Source organism: Heterodontus francisci, chromosome 31 (assembly GCF_036365525.1).
Source record: "Heterodontus francisci isolate sHetFra1 chromosome 31, sHetFra1.hap1, whole genome shotgun sequence".
In the NCBI taxonomy this organism is placed as follows: Eukaryota; Metazoa; Chordata; class Chondrichthyes; order Heterodontiformes; family Heterodontidae; genus Heterodontus; species Heterodontus francisci.
In genome coordinates this window covers 61,468,407-61,488,117 of record NC_090401.1, presented here as the reverse complement: position 1 = coordinate 61,488,117, position 19,711 = coordinate 61,468,407, and the positions used below count along the sequence as shown (strand labels likewise).

At 41.9% G+C, this 19,711-nt stretch overlaps 1 protein-coding gene across 1 annotated transcript; it reads right to left on the bottom strand.

Moving 5' to 3' along the window:
- Nucleotides 1-3,135: 3,135 nt before the first annotated feature.
- iqcc (IQ motif containing C) lies at nt 3,136-19,671 on the bottom strand. Its single transcript, XM_068011761.1, has 5 exons — nt 19,566-19,671; nt 9,192-9,335; nt 6,078-6,468; nt 4,349-4,470; nt 3,136-4,199 (listed from the first exon to the last, which is right to left on the bottom strand). Exons 1-5 carry the CDS (start codon nt 19,605-19,607, stop codon nt 4,161-4,163), a joined length of 738 nt encoding a protein of 245 aa, XP_067867862.1. The 5' UTR covers nt 19,608-19,671; the 3' UTR covers nt 3,136-4,160.
- Between the last annotated feature and the right edge of the window lie 40 nt (nt 19,672-19,711).

Below are 19,711 nucleotides of genomic sequence, written 5' to 3'. Positions count from 1 at the left end.
TTGTGGTTGATGGAGGTCAATCATCTCAGTCCCAGGACATTACTGCAGGAATTCCTCAGGGTAGTGTCCTAGGCCCAACCATCGTTGGCTGCTTCATCAAGACCTTCCCTCCATCATAAATCAGAAGTGGGGATGTTCGCTGATGATTGCACAATGTTCAGCACCATTCAAGACTCCGCAGATCCTGAAAGAGCCCATGTCCATATGTAGCAAGACCTAGACAACATCCAGGCTTGGGCTGATAAGTGGCAAGTAACATTCGCACAAGTTCCAGGTAATGATCATCTCCAACAAGAGAGAATCTAACCATCTCCCCATGACGTTCAATGGCATTACCATTGCTGAATCCATAGGAACATCCTGGGGGTTACCATTGACCAGAAACTGAACTGGACCAGCCACATAAATGCTGTGGCTACCAGAGCAGGTCAGAGGCTGGGAATTCTGCGACGAATAACTCACCTCCTGCCTCCCCAATGCTTGTCCACCATCTACAAGGCACAAGTCAGGAGTGTGATGGAATACTCTCCACTTGTCTGGATGAGTGCAGCTCCAACAACACTCAAGAAGCTCAACATCATCCAGGACAAAGCGGCCCACTTGACTGGCACCCCACCCACCACCTTCAACATTCACTCCCTCCACCACCGATGCACAGTGGCAGCAGTGTGTACCATCTACAAGATGCACAGCAGCAACTCACCAAGGCTCCTTCAACAGCACCTTCCAAACCAATGACTTCTACCACTTAGACGGACAAGGGCAGCAGATGCAAGGGAACATCAACACCTGCAAGTTACCCTCCAAGCCACACATCATCCTGACTTGGAACTACATCGCCGTTCCTTCACTGTCGCTGGGTCAAGATCCTGGAACTCCCTTCCTAACAGCACTGTTGGTGTACCTACACCCCAAAGACTGCAGCAGTTCAAGAAGGCAGCTCACCACTCCACCTTCTTCTGGGCCTGTATTGTCTAGAGTTTCAAAGAATGAGAGGTGATCTCATTGAAACTTACAAAATACTTAAAGGGATAGACAGGGTAGATGCAGCTAAGATGTTTCCCCTGGTTGGGGAGTCTAGAACCAGGGGACACAATTTCAAAATAAGGGGGAAGCCACTTAGGACAGAGATGAGGAGAAATTTCTTTACTCAGAGGGTTGTGAATCTTTGGAATTCTCTACCCCAGAGGGCTGCGGAAGCTCAGTCACTGAGTATGTTTAAATTAGAGATTGACAGATTTCTAAATACCTATGACATAAAGGAATCTGGGGATAGTGTGGGAAAAAGGCATTGAAGTGGATGATCAGCCATGATTGTATGGAATGGCAGAGCAGACTCCAGCTGGGTGGCCTACTCCTGCTCCCATGTTCTTAAGGGCAACTAGGTTTGGGCAATAAATGCTGACATACCAGTGACACCCACACCCCGAAAGAATGAAAAAATATTTCTGGCTCATGCATTCTTCTAGCTGTTTGCCATTTTTCATTGATAGCAAGAGCCACCAGTCCTCACCCAATGTTCACTGGGCAGAGATCAAGAATGCCAACTCTGACCATTTGACCCGGCAGCTTTTACCCCAAATCTCACATTTCCCCAAAACCTCCCACCCTCTATATACTAAATCATCAAGCACTGGGACGCTAAATCAATTGTACCACCCTGATAGCACATCCCAACTAGACGGCAAAGGACACAGAGCAGAGACTGAAGCTGGGCCTTCTCAATCTGTATGGCTAAGGATTCCATCATACATGCATTTATCCACTAAACCAGGGGGTTGGTTTACCACACCTAACTGCTATCAATTTTAACATAAGAACATGGCGTAAGAAGTAAGAGCATAAGAAATAGAAGCTGGAGTAGGCCATTCAGCCCTTCAAGCCTGCACTGCCATTCAATAAGATCATGGCTGACCAAATTCTAAAACTGTGCCCCCTTAGTTCTAGATTCCCACACGAGGAGAAACATCCTCTCAGCATCTATCCTGTAAGCCCCCTCAGAATCTTATGTCTCAAAAGATCACCTCTCATTCTTCTAAACTCCAATGAGTATAGGCCCAACCTGCTCAACCTTTCCACATAAGACAACCCCTTCATCTGAGGAATCAACCCAGTGAACCTTCTCTGAACTGCCTCTGAAACAAGAATATCCCTCCTTAAATAAGCAGACCAACACTGCACGCAGTACTCTAGGTGTGGTCTCACTAACACCCTGTAAAGTTGTAGCAAGACTTCCCTACTTTTATATTCCATCCCCCTTGCAATAAAGGCTAACATTCCATCTGCCTTCCTAATTATTTGCTGTATCTGCATCCTAACCTTTTGTGATTCATGTACAAGGACACCCAGCAGCATTCTACAAATTCGAATCCACGCCTCCTAACAGAGTTGGGCTTTAATCTTGGAATTATTTATATATGAAATCATAAAAAATTTAACAGTTGCAGCCACTTTATCAGAGTCTGAAGCAAAACAAAGATGAATTCAGAATTCAGTATTGCGATCCTAGAGATGAAAACACATCCACAACTGCATTACAATATATGCTTGGAGTCATTCTGGGTTACTGGTTACTGATGTACCTGATAAACTAATTTCAGAGAAGTACTTAGGGACAGATTTCTGTCTTCTCCTGTGCTATTTGTCAAATCTAAAAAGATCAAATATAATCAATAATAAATAAATAATGGGGAAATAAAGTTTGATGAGACTTTTTCTCTGTGGTCTTATCTCATAGTGGGCTGGGTCGAGTAATTGGTTCAAAAATTAAAATGCATGTGCATCTGGCATCCGACTGCATTTATTCCTCAGAAATACTTATGTAGTATTATTGTGTATTTTGCTATATGAACAATTTCAGTAAGACCAATGGCATTGATGCAATGGTATGAGGTTAAATATTGTGATAGAGCTGCTGGATTTTCAACTAAAATTTTAATTGAACATGATTGATCAGCTGGATTACCAAAAGCAACCAACGTTTGAGGACTGTGAAGTGGATTCTATATCTAAAATCTAACAAAATACTGTAATCCAGGTTTATTTCATTTTTAATTTTGTATTCAAAAGAGAGCTGCACTTGAGGTCCGGAGACGGAAGTTTTCGGTATACTTTAAAAAACAGTCCAGGTGAGGGTTGTGAAGAGAAAAGATAACTTTTAATGTGAATATATACTTATTTTATGAATTTCCTAATACATAAGTGCATAATTCAGAAAAATACTTCTGTAATGTTGCAAATTTATAGCAGATTTCAACATCTCACAACAGTAACATCAAAAAGCATTAGACAATATTCTAAAGTGAACACATCATGTCACAAAAGTCCATATTTTAATTCATGGTCATTGTTTAAGGAATAGTCAAGAAAAGGCTCATGCTCACTTTTCTTCTTTACAATGTAGATACTTAAGCACAAACAAGTGTTTGATTTTGCTATTTCCTTAGGGAAGTACCTGACTTCTGTTCTGTGCACTTCCTCATCAGAGTGCAATCAGGAACTTGCAAAAGAAATTACGGACACAAATTATCATCTATAACATAATCACTCTTAAATCTGAACCCCCCACTACGCACCCCCCTGACCCAAATTAGTTTCTTTTGTAACATTAACCCTGAAGCACTACATCTTGTTTGGACAAGATAAAGCTCTTGGGATAACAGAAAAAAATAACTCAATCGAGCAGCAGGTATTTCCTCTCTACGGTAGGCCATAGCAGCTCAGGCACACCAGACAAACTGATCAGTGATGGAGCTGGTTAGCAGCACCTTGGCTAGACGCCAAGATCAGTGAAAGTGACTCTAGTCCACTGACCAGGAAATCAGCCACAAGTAAATAAACAGGCATACTAAATTTGAAAGGATTATTATTTTATGAAGTATACAAAATAGGGCTAGGAGTTTAACAGGACCATTAGAGAACCTTACCTGGAACATATGAACTGAAGTATTGCTTCAAGAAATGCATTAAGTTAATGTCATTAACATTCTTTAACTTTATGCTTTCTAAAAAAAATTTTCCAGCAGGTTCCACTTCATTGCATTCACTGCACACAGAATTGCATCCAGTTCATCACCAACTACCAAGAAGAACTTTTCCATGGTTTGTTCAGATCTACTTCGTATGGTTCATACAGTGCTGCCAATTCTGAAACCATATCATCATTCTGGAGTTCTCAATCGTTGCTTCAGTATCAAATACTGTTAAAGTGAAATAAGACCATTACAGTGAGTGAGTAAAATCACACACACACAATTGTTTATAAGATTGCAACAATGAAGACAGGCTATTTCAGACACACAGCTTATTGATTAGATGCATTGCCTCAGTCACACAGCAACTTACGTACATTTTTACGACTAGCAATGGCCTGTTGCAGCCACAAGAGTTCCATAGCAAGGCTACTTCTGTACTTCTGTAGCCCTTCCAGTGTTGTCGGCATCTCTTTCTTTTGTAATTCAAACAAAGGTTCTGTAAATTCAAATATCAACATTCCTCAGCATGCAGCTTTTCACTAGTTGGTTCTTGTATTTAATTACAATTCACAAATTAACAATTTTTAATGGGTGTGTCAAGAAAAACGATATACCAAAAAAGGAATATTAATTCATCAGTTACAAAGTGACATTAAATTTTTAATGAAAAAAATCCTGCAGTTAACTTTTTAAAAACTGACAGCCAAGATGGTCACCGCAATTTGCATCTGAAACACATTTTCACATTTACAGTCTGAGCAGCATGGACCCAGAACAATAGCTTGCTTTAAGTGTTTGAATTACCTAAGATTACTTCATTAGCACAGTATTTAAGGCAATCCTAACACCTTGACTTGGAAAGAGCAAACCCCAAGTGAAAAAATTGGCATCCTGGGGCGCCAACTGAACCTTGAATCTCATTAGAAGGTTCCAGAGAATACAGTGAGGCACTCATGTGACCATCTGTCCATCTGTATGAAAGCTGGGAGTTTCCTTGAACAAAGAGTCAAACCAGTAACGCAGACTGTGCAGCAGCAGAAAACCTGTGTGCCTCCCTCTCTCTCTCTCTCCCCAGATAACCCCACAAGTTTGAAAACCGTCTGCGACTGTGTACCCTCCAACCCTGCAGATTGCTACAGACAGAGACCAAGGGAAAAGAGCCACCTACAAGTCTGCTTCCAAGAAAACCCTGAGCCTAGCGGGCCAGCCACAAAATGCACTTTGACCAGCCAAAGACTTCAAGAATACAACTTCAGCTGGAAGACTACCGAATCATCCAACCTCACAAACTGGGTATTTAATTTCCATTTATTCTGGACTCTAATCCGACCACAAAATTTACTTTTCACTCTGTTTGCATCTGTGAGATTCTCATGTGAAGTGTGCGTGAATGTGTAGCATATTTTTTTAGATCAAGTTTAGAATGTTAAGTATAATAAACTCACCTCTTTTGTGTTTAAACTCAAGAAAACCTGTCCGTTTGGTTCTTTCACAATCACATTAAAGGTAAAAAGTAACACACTCACTGAGGTGGTAATCACAACCACTGTTTAAAAAGGAAGAAACCCAGCTGCGGTCAAATAAGAGGAAGGACAAGAGGGGAGCCTGCGACCCCTTCCTCACCTGGCCGTAACGGGTGTTATAAAGGAAAGCAGGTTGGAGAGGAGCAGTTTTATGCAAAGTCTTCCCCCATTTTAAGAAAAAAATCTGTACTCATTTCTAAAGACATTCTTTTTAAATCAAGACAACAACAGTTGGATCTGTGATTGACACACGGGTCAAAATGGTTTTCTAGTCGTGCAATTAAACAGATCCAAATAGGAACACACTCAAAAATACATGCAGGTGGAAGAGAGGGGAAACAGTCTATCCATCTTCCTAAAGAAACCCACTGTCCTCTATCTCAGCATCCAACTTTCCTATCAATCATTCCAGAGTTTTAAAACTTATATTTTTTTTATAATCAAACTGAAGAGTCTATTCCAGTATCTGCAAAAATATTCGAAAACATTTTATGAACATTAGTTCATTATAAAAACAAATACATTTTATTCAAGTTTAGTTTCCTCTTTTGCACACCACTCATTGTATTTTGCATTTTACCTGCACTGATAACATTGGACGAAACCTCTAGTACTGTACTATTCCAGACCGATGTTACATCAGTAAAGTTCATTGTGGTATCAGAGTCCTTCCCCTCATCACCACGTGCAGAGGTTGCTATTTCCACTTCTAAAGGTTGAATAACACCTTCAATCTTATCTGGTGACTGTTCATGTGAAGCAGGAACTACAAGCGGAGTACCAGGAACTTCCAGCTGATCAGACAATGTAGGAATATGTTTTGTGGTGGAGGCTGTCCTGCTTTCACAATAATCTTTTTCTGGTTCATCATCCTCAAATAGTGGGCAGATTTCCTTTTTTTCGTCGTCAGGACAAAGTGTTTCAGATGTTTTCCTTTTGGTTACACTGTTCACAACTTTTATTTTTGTATTCTGTTAAAGAAGAAAACAAATTCAGTCAGATCAAATTCTCAAATGAAGCTTTGTAGAAAAAGAAGCTTCGTTGTCACTATTTCAATCTAGTTTAGCCAGGAAGTGATGCACACTGAAGACACTAAACTCATTACTTGTATAAAAGTGACTGCAATGGTCATTGCACTTGGGAGATATCAATACTGCTAACACTCGACAAGACTATTCTGCTGTTCTACCAAATCTACTGGTTCTAGGTTCTGGATCCAATATCAGTTTTTCCTGACTCAATTGTAGGATCTAAGGGGTTAACCTGTTGTTACTGTACTGCTTGAATGAAACTGTGCAGGTTCTGGCCTGCTGCAGTTTTTATGAGGTGCTATATTTTAAAAATAGAATGCTTTTAAGAAATGATGCGGTTAAGCTCGGGAATAGTTATACTTTGTATGTATATCAATGCATTATAAAAGGATTAAGTTGTGTACCTTGTGTCTGGAATCATGTTATGTGAAATGTATATCTGTATGCTGTACTGGAAAGAAGGTGACAGACAGAGTACCTGCTGTAGCAACAGTAGCAGAAGTGGCTTTTGAGATAAAACAGGATGTGCGATGAATTCCAGGCCTCATGAGGATGGAAATGGAAATAAAGATACTCAGAGGCAGTTTTAATTGAAACAGCATCATGACAGTAAAAGAGGGACCTCAAAATGTAACCAGCAGGTAGAATTCACTTTGGGAACAGATTTCAAGAGGGCTCGCTTAGCAATGATGGCAGAGGACTTGAATGAGATCGACTGGGCACCCCTACAAATGAAAAATGGAATATCTCTAAATTAATCCTGATGTAGAAGGAAGCCACATATGCTCTTAGAGTTGAAACAAAGGCACATGGTAAAGCAAAGCCAAATTGGTTAATCGTTTGTGTGCAAGGATAAATCAGATTCGAGCAATATTACTTCTAAAGACTCAAAGGAAAACTGTTCTCAGGAGAACAGGGATATGTATTGATGTCAGCTATAAAAAAGCTGTTTTTACAGCAGTCAAATAGGTCACTGGAGAAGACGACAGTGGATAGCTGTGGTAGCACTCAAGACCTTTTCTAGTTAGGTCAGAAAGCCATTAAGAAAAAAGGAGGAAGAAAAACATGCATTTATTATAGTATCTTTCATAAACTCAGGATGTCCCAAAGCACATCACAGCCAATGAACTATTTTTTGAATGTAGCGATTGTTGTAATGCAAAGAACACAACAACCAAGATGCACAGCATGTTTGGCAAGCAGCAATGGGATAAATAACTGGAGAGAATGTGATGTTAGTTAAGGAATAAATGTTGGCCAGGATACTGTGAGAAATCACTTGCTCTTGTGTGAAAAGTGCTATGGGATCTTTTACATCCATCTGAGAGGGCAGATTTTGCAGCGATCCCTCAGTAACACACACATACACACCCCTGGTCATTCATCTCATGTGGGCTTTTGCGGTGCACTTATGCCTACATAATTGACTATACTTCAAAAATCATGAACTAGCCAGGATTTGGAACATCTACAGGATACGAAAGCTGCTGTATAAATACAAGTTATTTCTTCTTCTTCTCGTGTTCAAATCCTACCATTTGTTGGCTAGTTGGCAGGATTCCCTGTCCCTACTGGTCCAGGAAGTGAGAAGAGTTGGGACAGTTGGAAAAGAAACAACTATACTTTAAACTGGCACATTTTCTTCAAGCCTTATAGCAAATCAGAACTCTGCACTGCTCTTTATAGAAAATAAAAGCTAATCAAGAAATGTAACACTCAAAATGCAGCATGACAGGCAGGAAATAGCACTATTAATAGGATTCCACAGAATACTGTTTCAAGATGTTTGAGTTGTGGTATTTTAAAGCAGAGATGTTATTCCTTGTAACACAATGCATCAACAGCACACATTTGTATTTATGGAATAAGTCAAACTGTGTATTTCACCTGGTATTCTAGGATTTTGAAGCATCTTTTGGGGTCAGTGGAGAGAGGTAGGAAAAACAAATTCCCCAATTTGGTCCATATGCAGCGAAAAGTATAAATCAATGGCTTTATTATATGTTCTTTTATTTAAGTACTCAATTTTTATCTTTTTAAAAAACATTACACAGCAACATGTACTATGCTGAAAGTACTTCCTAGTGTTTAGCAGCATTGGAAAAGGAAATATCTTGAGGTTTAGCAGTACTAGGAGGGTGGTCTTGAGCTGTGGTTCTACCATGGTGAGAAGGGGAGGAATAAGAAGATAGAAATAGCAAAGAATTTGTAAGCAATTTCCCCAAACACACAGTTGTTCCTAAGTCTATGTTTTACAGTGTCTCGATGTAGGAGCTGGGGGTAGAGACATCTGATAAGTTTGAAGTATGCACTATTTTGCTGTTAAACTGTAGGCCTATGCCCATTTAATACCATAAAGACCATGTGATATTAAGTACACACTGAGTAACATCATTCAATGATTCAGATTGAGGATCAGGATCCTGAACTATTTTGTGGAAAGGCTGTGGCTTTCTAGAGTGTTTTTTCTGTACATTGCAAATGACTGGTTTTGTTTCTGAAAATTTGCATTAGACAGTGCAATACATGGGTATTAAATATGACAAGATTTACCAGAATGCTGTAACCCATTGTTCTGATCAATAATTTGAGCTTCGAAAGGCAATTTACCAAGAAGTCATATATACTGAAATAAATATGCACTTTTGTCCAGTGAAACATACCTGGTTCATAAATTTGGGCCTCGGTAACTCCTTGCCATCCCATTCCAACAAATCCACACCTCCCTCGATTTCCTTTACAATACTTTCATAGTCTTGACGCAAACGTCGGAACCTTTTTCTCACCAAATAACCTCTAACATAAGCCTAGAAAATGGGGAGGGGGAATGGTTTAAAAACAACAAATGTATGTAGCAGAGAGGATTACACGTCAAGGAGTATCGCTAAAATAAACAAAACTGCCAGCCACTATACCTGCATAGCATGTGTACAAAACTTGACACTTAAATTGGGCAGTAACTACCATTCACCAACACCAATTCAATATAAGACAATGGCAAGATAACCACTGTTCATTCCATTTAAAATAGCATTCACCTTTGCTGACTAATGCTTCATGCAAAATCATCCAAGAGATGTGATTAACAGAAATTTTGACAACAATTTAATAAATATTGGCTTTATGAAAAAAATGTCCATTTTTTAAAACAAGTAGCCTCTGAGCTCTTAAACAACTCTCAAAAAGAAAATGGTTCACTGTCAGGACCCCAATTAAAATATTCTTGTTTAAATCTCAATGTTGACAGCAATCATTGAAGGACTTCTGCAGAAAATCTAAAAAGGTAAAAAATATACAAGGGAAATCAGTTGTAATGACAAATTTGGTTATTCTTCCTTTCAATAGTAATTTGCAAAGCGTTTCTGGGCAGCAAAACAATGTTACAAAAAGCACTGAACATAAACAAGTTCTGATGAAAGGTCAAACACGAAACGTTAACTCTGCTTCTCTCTCCACAGATGCTGCCAGACCTGCTGAGTATTTCCAGCACTTATTGTTTTTATTTCAGATTTCCAGCATCTGCAGTATTTTGCTTTTATTTTCTAAATATTCAAGTGTCAGCTTTGCTAAGGGATAGCACTCATGCCTCAGACAGAAGCTTGTGGGTTGTAGGTTCAAGCTATACTCCTGGGCTTAAGTCTTGGTTTGACACTGTTGCGTTATTTACTAGTTCAACCTTTCAACTGAGACATTAAACAAAGGTTCCGTTTGCCCATTTGAAGTGGACATGAAAGATCCCACTGAGCAGGGAATTTGTCCACTGCTCAGGACGAGGTTCGGCCTTCAAACAGTACCTCCAAAACAGCTGAGCTGCTCATTTATAACATTGCTATTAATGACCTTAGAGTCAACACGGCACAGAAGGAGGCCATTCTGCCCACCAAGTCAATGCTGGCTCTCTGAAGAACAATCCAATTAGTCCCATTCCCCCACTCTACCACGTAGCCCTGCAAGTTTATTTCCCTCAAGTACTCACCCGATTTCCTTTAAAATCATTCATCATCTCTGCTTCCACTACACTTGCTGCGTAAAAAGGTGTTTCCTCACATCCCCCCTGCATCTCTTGCTCAAAACCTTAAATCTGTGTCCCCTACTCCTTGAACCATCAGCTACTGGGAACAGCTTTTCTTTATCTACCTTAGGTAGACCGGTCATAATCTTGTAGACCCCTACCAAATCTCTCCTCAATTTCCTTTGCTCCAAGGAGAACTACTCCAGCTTCTCCAATCTAACCTTGTAGCTAAAATCCCTCATCCCTGGAACCAGTCTGGTAAATTTCCTCTGCACCCTCTCATGGACCCTCACATCCTTCCTAAAATGTGATCAGAACTGGCCAAAATGCACTAGTTGTGGCCTAACCAGAATTTTTATAAAGGTTCAGCATAACACCCCTGCTTTTGTACACTAGAGGCCTGCTACCCGACCCGAACCCAACCACACGTGTCGGGCTTGGCTTGGGTCGGGCCCATCTTCCGGGGCTGACTTTCAGGCTCGGGTCGGGCCGAGTCCAGGACGAGTCAGGCCAGACACACACGGTAAGTGCTCTGCTGGTTAAGTATTAAAAATAAAAAACTTACCTGAGCTGGGAGTCCGGGACGAAACTGAGTCCACGCATTGAGCGAGTGACGTCCCTATGACGTCATCGCGCATGCACTGCAGCTTCTTGCAGATCCGGTGTCAGGAAGGTAAGTAAAGGGATGGTTGGGTCGGGCTCGGGTCAGGTCGAGTAATGGTAGGTTCGGTTCGGGTCAGGCATGGGGCAAAATCGGAGGGACTCAGGCCGGGTCAGGCTTGGGTCCGCTGTGGTTCGGTCGGGTTCTTTTTCCCGACCTAAAGCAGGCCTCTATTGTACACAGTACCTCTACTTATGAAGCCCAAGATTCCATATGCATTGCTGACTACTCTGTCAATATACCCTGACACATTCAAAGATCTATGCACCTAAATCCCCAGGTCCCTCTGTCCCTGGACACTGTACCATTTAGTGTATATTGCCTCTCTCTATCCCTGGTGCCAAAATGCATCATCTCACACTTCGCTATATTTAATTCCTTTTGCCACTTGTCTGCCCATTCTGCTAGCCTATTTATGTCCTGTTGACGTCAACTGGTATCATCTTCACCGATTGCCACACCTCCAAGTTTGGTATTATTGGCAAATTTTGAAATTTTAGTCTGCATTCCAATATCCAAATCATTTATATATATATGTGGTCCTAATACCAAACCTTGAGGAACAGCATTGTTTATCATCCTCCAGTCTGAAAAACAACCATTTACTGACTCGCTTTTTTCTGTTCTTAAGCCAATTTTTTATCCAAGCTGACACTGACCCTCCTATTCCATGAACATCAATTTTGTTAACCAGCCTTTTATGTAGTACTTTGCCAAATGCTTTCTTAAAATCCACATAGATAACATCCATTGCTTTTCCTTCATCAACGTTCTCTGTTACTTTATCAAAAAAAATCAACTAAATTAGTCAAGCACGATCTGCCTTTTACAAATCTGTGCTGGCTTTCCTTAATTAACTCATACCTGTTGATTTTCTCCCTGATTATTGTTTCTAAAACCTTACCCACCACTGATGTTAAACTGACTGGCCTGTAGTTACTAAGAGCGTCTTGGACCCTTTGTCATATTTGCTACTCTCCAATTTTCTGGCAACTCCCTATTATTGAGGGAAGATTGGAAGATTATGGCAAGCCCTCTGCTATCTCCACTCTCACTTTCTTTAGCAACCTTGGATACAAGCCATCCGGACCAAGTGACTTACCCACTCTAAGCATAGTCAGACTTTCCAGTACATCCTTCCCATCAATTTTCCACCCCATCCATTATCTCTACCATCTCCGTTTCTACTGATATTTTGTCAGTATCCTCTTCCTTAGTAAACATCGATTCAAAATACTCATTAAATATTCTGGCCTTGACTTTGTCCCTAATAGACCCCCACCTCTTACTACCCACTTACTACTTACATGCTGGTAGAAGATTTTTGGGTACCACTATATGTTAACTGCCATTCCATTCTCATATTGTCTCTTTGCCAGTCCTATTTTCCTCTTCATTTCCCTTCTCAACTTATTGTTGTTGGCCTGGTTGTCCCTTGAAGAATTCACCTGACATGCATCATACACCCTCTTTTTGTTTTATCATATTCTCTATCTCCCTCTTCATCCAAGGAGCCCTGGCTTTGGTTCCCTACCTTTCATCCTTGTTGGAATATACCTATCTTATACCTGAAACATTTCCTCCTTAAAGATCACCCTTTGTTCCGTTACAGTTTTTCTTGTCAGTCTTTGGTTCCATTTTTCCCTGGCTAGGTGTCTTCTCATCCCATTGAAGTTGCCCGTCTTCCAAGTTAGAAGTTCTACTTCAGATTGTTCCTTGCTCTTCCCCATTACTAACCTGAACCTTATGATACGATGATCATTCTTTCCAAGTGTGTCCCCCACAGACACTTGATCCACCTTATTCCCCTGCATCAGATCCAGAAATGCTTCCTTCCAGTTGGACTGAGAACATACTGGTCAACGAAGTTCTCCTGAACACATTTCAGAAATTCCTCCCCCCTCCTTACTCTAACACTATTCCAATCGATATTTAGGTAATTAAAGTCCCCTAATATCATCACTTTATAGCTCTTGCACATCTCTGTGATTTCCCTGCAGCTTTGCTCCTCCATCGCTATCTCACTATTTGGAGATCTATATAATACCCCCAGTAGTGTGATCATTGACCTTGCTGTGCACATGTTAGCTGCCAGATTTTCCTGCAAAAGAGAAATGACTATATTTCATAAAGTAACTCATCGGTTCCAAAGCACTTTGGAACATCCTGAGGATATGAAAGGTGCTTTATCAATTATAGTCTTATTAGGGGAAATAAGTACTTTGAGAGTCAGAGGGCAAAATTTCATTTAGTTGTTCAACTTATCAAGAAGGTCAATAAAGCCATAAGAAAAACAAAGCACTGGGGTTCATTTCTAGTGGGACAGAATTGAAAAGCAGAGAAGCTATATTAAACTTGTATAGAACCTTAAAATAAAAGCAAAATACTGCGGATGCTGGAAATCTGAAATAAAAACAAGAAATGCTGGAACCACTCAGCAGGTCTGGCAGCATCTGTGGAAAGAGAAGCAGAGTTAATGTTTCGGGTCAGTGACCCTTCTTCGGAACTTAGAACCTTACTTAGACCACTTGGATAGCTCAGGTCAAAGGATGTTAAGGCAAAAAGAATTTACTAGAATGATACCAGAATATTCTATTCTTTGGCCTCCTTGTCTCGAGAGACAATGGGTAAGCGCCTGGAAGTGGTCAGTGGTTTGTGGAGCAGCGCCTGGAGTGGCTATAAAGGCCAATTCTAGAGTGACAGACTCTTCCACAGGTGCTGCAGATAAAATTGGTTGTCAGGGCTGTTACACAATTGGCTCTCTCCTTGCGCTTCTGTCTTTTTTTCCTGCCAACTGCTAAGTCTCTTCGACTCGCCACGCTTTAGCCCCGCCTTTATGGTTGCCCGCCAGTTCTGGCGATCACTGGCAACTGACTCCCACGACTTGTGATCAATGTCACAGGACTTCATGTCGCGTTTGCAGACATCTTTAAAGTGGAGCCATGGACGGCTGGTGGGTCTGGTACCAGTGACGAGCTCGCTGTACAATCTGTCCTTGGGGATCCTGCCATCTTCCATGCGGCTCACATGGCCAAGCCATCTCAGGCGCCGCTGGCTTAGTAGGGTGTATATACTGGGGATGTTGGCCTCCTCGAGGACTTCTGTGTTGGAGACACGGTCCTGCCACCTGATGCCAAGGATTCTCCAGAGGCAGCGAAGATGGAATGAATTGAGACGTCGCTCTTGGCTGACGTACGTTGTCCAGGCCTCGCGGCCGTAGAGCAAGGTACTGAGGACACCGGCTTGATACACTTGGAATTTTGTGTTCTGTGTCAGTGCGCCATTTTCCCACACTCTCTTGGCCAGTCTGGACATAGCAGAGGAAATCTTTCCCATGCGCTTGTTTAATTCTGCATCGAGAGACAGGTTACTGGTGATAGTTGAGCCTAGGTAGGTGAACTCTTGAACCACTTCCAGAGTGTGATCGCTGATATTGATAGATGGGGCATTTCTGACGTCCTGTCCCATGATGTTTGTTTTCTTGAGGCTGATGGTTAGGCCAAATTCATTGCAGGCAGCTGCAAACCTGTCGATGAGTCTCTGCAGACACTCTTCAGTGTGAGATGTTAATGCAGCATCGTCAGTAAGGAGGAGTTCCCTGATCAGGACTTTTCGTACTTTGGTCTTCGCTTTTAGACGGGCAAGGTTGAACAACCTGCCACCTGATCTTGAGTGGAGGAAAATTCCTTCTTCTGAGGACTTGAATGCATGTGAGAGCAGCAGGGAGAAGAAGATCCCAAACAGTGTAGGTGCGAGAACACAGCCCTGTTTCACGCCACTCAGGATTGGAAAGGGGTCTGATGAGGCACCACTATGCTGAATTGTGCCTTTCATATTGTCATGGAATGAGATGATGATACTTAGTAGCTTTGGTGGACATCCAATCTTTTCTAGTAGTCTGAAGAGACCACTTCTGCTGACGAGGCCAAAGGCTTTGGTGAGATCAATGAAAGCAACGTAGAGGGGCATCTGTTGTTCACGGCATTTCTCCTGTAGCTGGCGAAGGGAGAACAGCATGTCAATGGTGGATCTCTCTGCTCGAAAGCCACACTGTGCCTCAGGATAGACACACTCAGCCAGCTTCTGGAGCCTGTTTAAAGCGACACGCGTGAAGACCTTCCCCACTATGCTGAGCAGGGAGATTCCATGGCAGTTGTTGCAGTCTCCGCGGTCACCCTTGCTCTTATAGAGGGTGATGATATTGGCATCGCACATGCCCTGTGGTACTGCTCCCTCATCCCAGCACAGGCAAAGCAGTTCGTGCAGAGCTGAAAGTATAGCAGGCTTGGCACTCTTAATGATTTCAGGGGTAATGCCGTCCTTCCCAGGGGCTTTTCCGCTGGCTAGAGAATCAATGGCATCACTGAGTTCCGATTTTGTTGGCTGTTCGTCCAGCTCATCCATGACTGGCAGAGACAGGGTTGCATTGAGGGTGGTCTCAGTGACAACATTTTCCCTGGAGTACAGTTCTAGGTAGTGTTCCACCCAGCGGTCCATTTGTTTGCGTTGGTCAGTGGTTGTGTCCCCTGATTTAGATTTGAGAGGGGCAATCTTCTTGACGGTTGGCCCAAAAGCTCTCTTAATGCCATCATACCTCCCTCTGATATTTCCTGTGTCAGAGGCCAGCTGGATATGACTGCATAGGTGTTGCCAGTAGTCATTTGCGCAGTGCCTGGCTGTTCTTTGTGCAGCGCTTCTGGCAGCTTTAAGTGCTGTGGATGTTAACTCGCTGGGGGCTTTCTTGTAGTTCAGCAGTGCAATGCGCTTAGCGGCTATGACAGGTTCCAGCTCTTCAATGTGAGATATACCAGAATATATATCAGGAAAAACTGAACATGCTGGGACTCTTCTGAAAGGTGGTTTCACTTCCCATTCACGGACTGCATCACTTCACCTGGGAAATGGTGTTTCAGTTTAAAATGGCAGCAGAAAAAGGCCTGAAGAAACTGTGCAACCTGCAGGTTAGTGACTTTCAGCAACTTGCTGGCGTTTTTATTGTGTGGTTATAAAGGGATATAGACAGGTTAACTGAGTGAGCAAGAACAAGGCAGATGGAATATGATGTCGAGAAATGTGAAGTTATCCATTTTCGGGCGGCACAGTGGTGCAGTGGTTAGCATTGCAGCCTCACAGCTCCAGCAATCCAGGTTCAGTTCTGGGTACTGCCTGTGCGGAGTTTGCAAGTTCTCCCTGTGACCGCATGGGTTTCCGCCGGGTGCTCCGGTTTCCTCCCACAGTAAAGACTTGCAGGTTGATAGGTAAATTGGCCATTGTAAATTGCCCCTAGTGTAGGGTAGGTGGTAGGAGAATGGTGGGGATGTGGTAGGGAATATGGGATTAATGTAGGATTAGTATAAATGGGTGGTTGTTGGTCGGCACAGACTCGGTGGGCCAAAGGGCCTGTTTCAGTGCTGTATGACTCTAGTAGAAAAAAAATAAAAGTAACCTATGTTTTCAATATTGAGAGACTAGGAAATGTTGGTATTCAGATTGACCTTGGTATCCTTGCACATAAATCAAAGAAAGTCAATATGCAGGTACAGAAAGCAATTGGGAAAGTAAATGGTATGTTAGCCTTTATTACAAAGAAATTGGTGTATAAGAGTAAAGAAGTCTGACTGCAATTATATTGGCCTTGGTGAGACCACACCTGCACTACTGTGTACTGTTTTGGTCTCCAACAACAACTTGTATTTATACAGCACCTTCAACAAAATAAAACATCCTAACGTGCACCTAAGAAACTTTAGAGAGAGTTCACTAGTCTGATTCCTTTTCCGATAATAACCCAATTCCCTCTTGAATGCCTCGATTGAACCTGCCTCCACCACACTCTCAGGCAGTGCATTCCAGATCCTAACCACTCACTGCATGAAAAAGTTTTTCCTCATATCATCATTGCTTCTTTTGCCAATTACCTTAAGTCTGTGCTCGCTTGTTCTTGATCTTTCCACCAATGGAAACAGTTTCTCCCTATCTACTTTGTCCAGATCACTCATGATTTTGAACACCTCTATCAAGTCTCCTCTTTTCCAAGGAAAATAGGCCCAACTTCTCCAATCTATGTAAATAACTGAAGTTCCTCATCCCTGGAACCATTCTTGTGAATCTTTTCTGCACCCTAAAGCCTTCACATCCTTCCTAAAGTGTGGTGCCCAGAACTGGACACAATATTCCAGTTGAGGACTATTAATTTTGTCCTGAATTATCATTGTAGAAGCTTCCCTACCACCAAGATCAAACTGACTGGCCTGTAGCTGCTGGGCTTATCTTTACACCCTTTTTTTAACCAGGGTGTTACATTTGCAATTCTAGAGTCCCTTGCCACCATCCCTGAGTCTAAGTGTCAGGCAAACCCCCCACCTGCCACGATTGAGGCACACATGATTTCGCCACATGACCCTTAAAACTTAAAATTGCAAGCCTCTAACCGGAAAGACATTTCCATGGTAACGGACAGTGTTGGAACAAGGGACAAAGGGGCCATGCCCTGATTCATTCAACCAACAATGGACTTTTGATTACCAGACGTTGAAGGTGGGGGGAAGCTAGCATTCCAGAGACTGCTAAGGTACAATCCACAAACCTCGCAGGAGAGACTGTACCATATAAGGAGCTAGTCACTTGACTAACCAGCTGGGAAACCTGGGAGTTTTTTGAATTTGAACTCCTAACAAAGGAATTGGAACAGAGACAAAGCCATGTGCTCATGGAGTAAAGATGGATGTCTCCTGGAACTGAAGCAAGAAGACCTCAATCTTGCCTGCTTCCATCCCCTTCCCACAGAACTGAATCTTGTGAAAACACATGAAACTCAAAGAGAGAAAAGTTTCCTACGTCAACAAGGTTTTAAGATGACTACTGGGCCCCAACAAAAAGCAAGACTACTTACAAAAGGACTACAGCGAGCTGGAAGCACCATAACAAGATATTGCCTCAAACTGTACCACCTTATCTTTTCTGTTCCTATCAGCATGTGTATATCGCACATGCATGCTGGCATGTGTCTTATATCCGTAGGCGTGAACTGTATTCGAGTTTAAGTTTTAATAAAATTTCATCTTCTTTAAACCTGACAGAGCCTGTCTGAATTGGTTTTTTTGTCTTATAATTGGAAAACTGTGAACAAGGATTAACAAAGGGGAAGCTCAAAACACAGCGTGTTTAAAATTAAACCCTTTTACAATAAGACCAGGTGAAGATAGTAACAGACCTCTAAACACCTTTCGCATCTGGTTGTAACACTAAGGAAGACTGGAGAATTATGGCTAGTGCCTCTGCAATTTCTACACTCATTTCCCTCAATATCCCTGGATGCATCTCATCCGGTCCTGGTGCCTTAACATCTTTAAGTACAGACAGCCTATCCAAAACCTCCATCAATTTTAAACCCTTCAAGTGTCTGAACTACCTCCTCTTTCATCATGACCTGCACAGATACAAAGTATTCATTCAGTACCTCAGCCATGCCCCCTGCCTCCATGTATAAATCCCCATTTTCCCCCCAATCAGCCCCACCCCTCCTTTTACCACCCTTTTGCTATTTATATGCCTACAGAAGACTTTTGGGTTCTCTTTTATGTTAGCTGCCAATCTCTTCTCATACTCTCTTTGCTTTTTCACTTCCCTTCTGAAACTTCTATATTCAGCCTGGTTCTCAGTGTATTATCCAACTGACATCTTTCATAAGCACACTTTTTCTTCTTCATCTTAATCATCTATTGTCATCCAGGGTGCTCTAGATTCATTTGACCTACCGTTCCCTTTCGTGGAAATATAACTTAACTGTGCCTGAACTCTCTCTTCTTTAAAGGCAGCCCATCGTTCAGTTAATTTTGCCTGCCAAACTTTGATTCCAATTTATCTGGGAGAGATCCATTGTTACCCCGCTGAAGTTGGCTTTTCCCCAGTTAATTATTACTCTGGCTGATTTCTTGTCCTTTTCCATAGCCAACCTGAACCTTTTGATATAATAATCACTATCCCCTAAATGTTTGGCATACTGACACTTGATCCACTTGGCCCATCTCACTCCCAAGAACGAGGTCTAGCAATACCTCCCTTCTCTCTGGATTGGAAACACACTGCTGTAGACTAAACTGCAACAAGCTCATTGCATTTTGGTCTATAAGTGGAAAATAAGATTCTTAATCAGCACAAGATCCAGATTTTGAATTTTCAATCACTGAAGGTTGCTGAGTTATTACCATGGCAACCACCTTGCGAAGTTATCAACTTTTAGAAAACAAACTTTCAATGTTTATTAATCAGCTTGAGACACAAATCCTAGTACTAAAGTTGTGATTTGCATTCCAGATTCAGAAATTATAGTGAAACAGCAGTGAGTAACCAAGACTCACTAACCTGCAGGATGCACAGTCTCTGCAGCTCATCAGTCACCGCCATTTTAAACTAAAACGGGAGAAGTGACGTAAACAGTGAACGGGAAATGACGCTCCTTTTCAATGCGACCAGCCACCGAGATAATGGACAACCATCGGAACCAATCA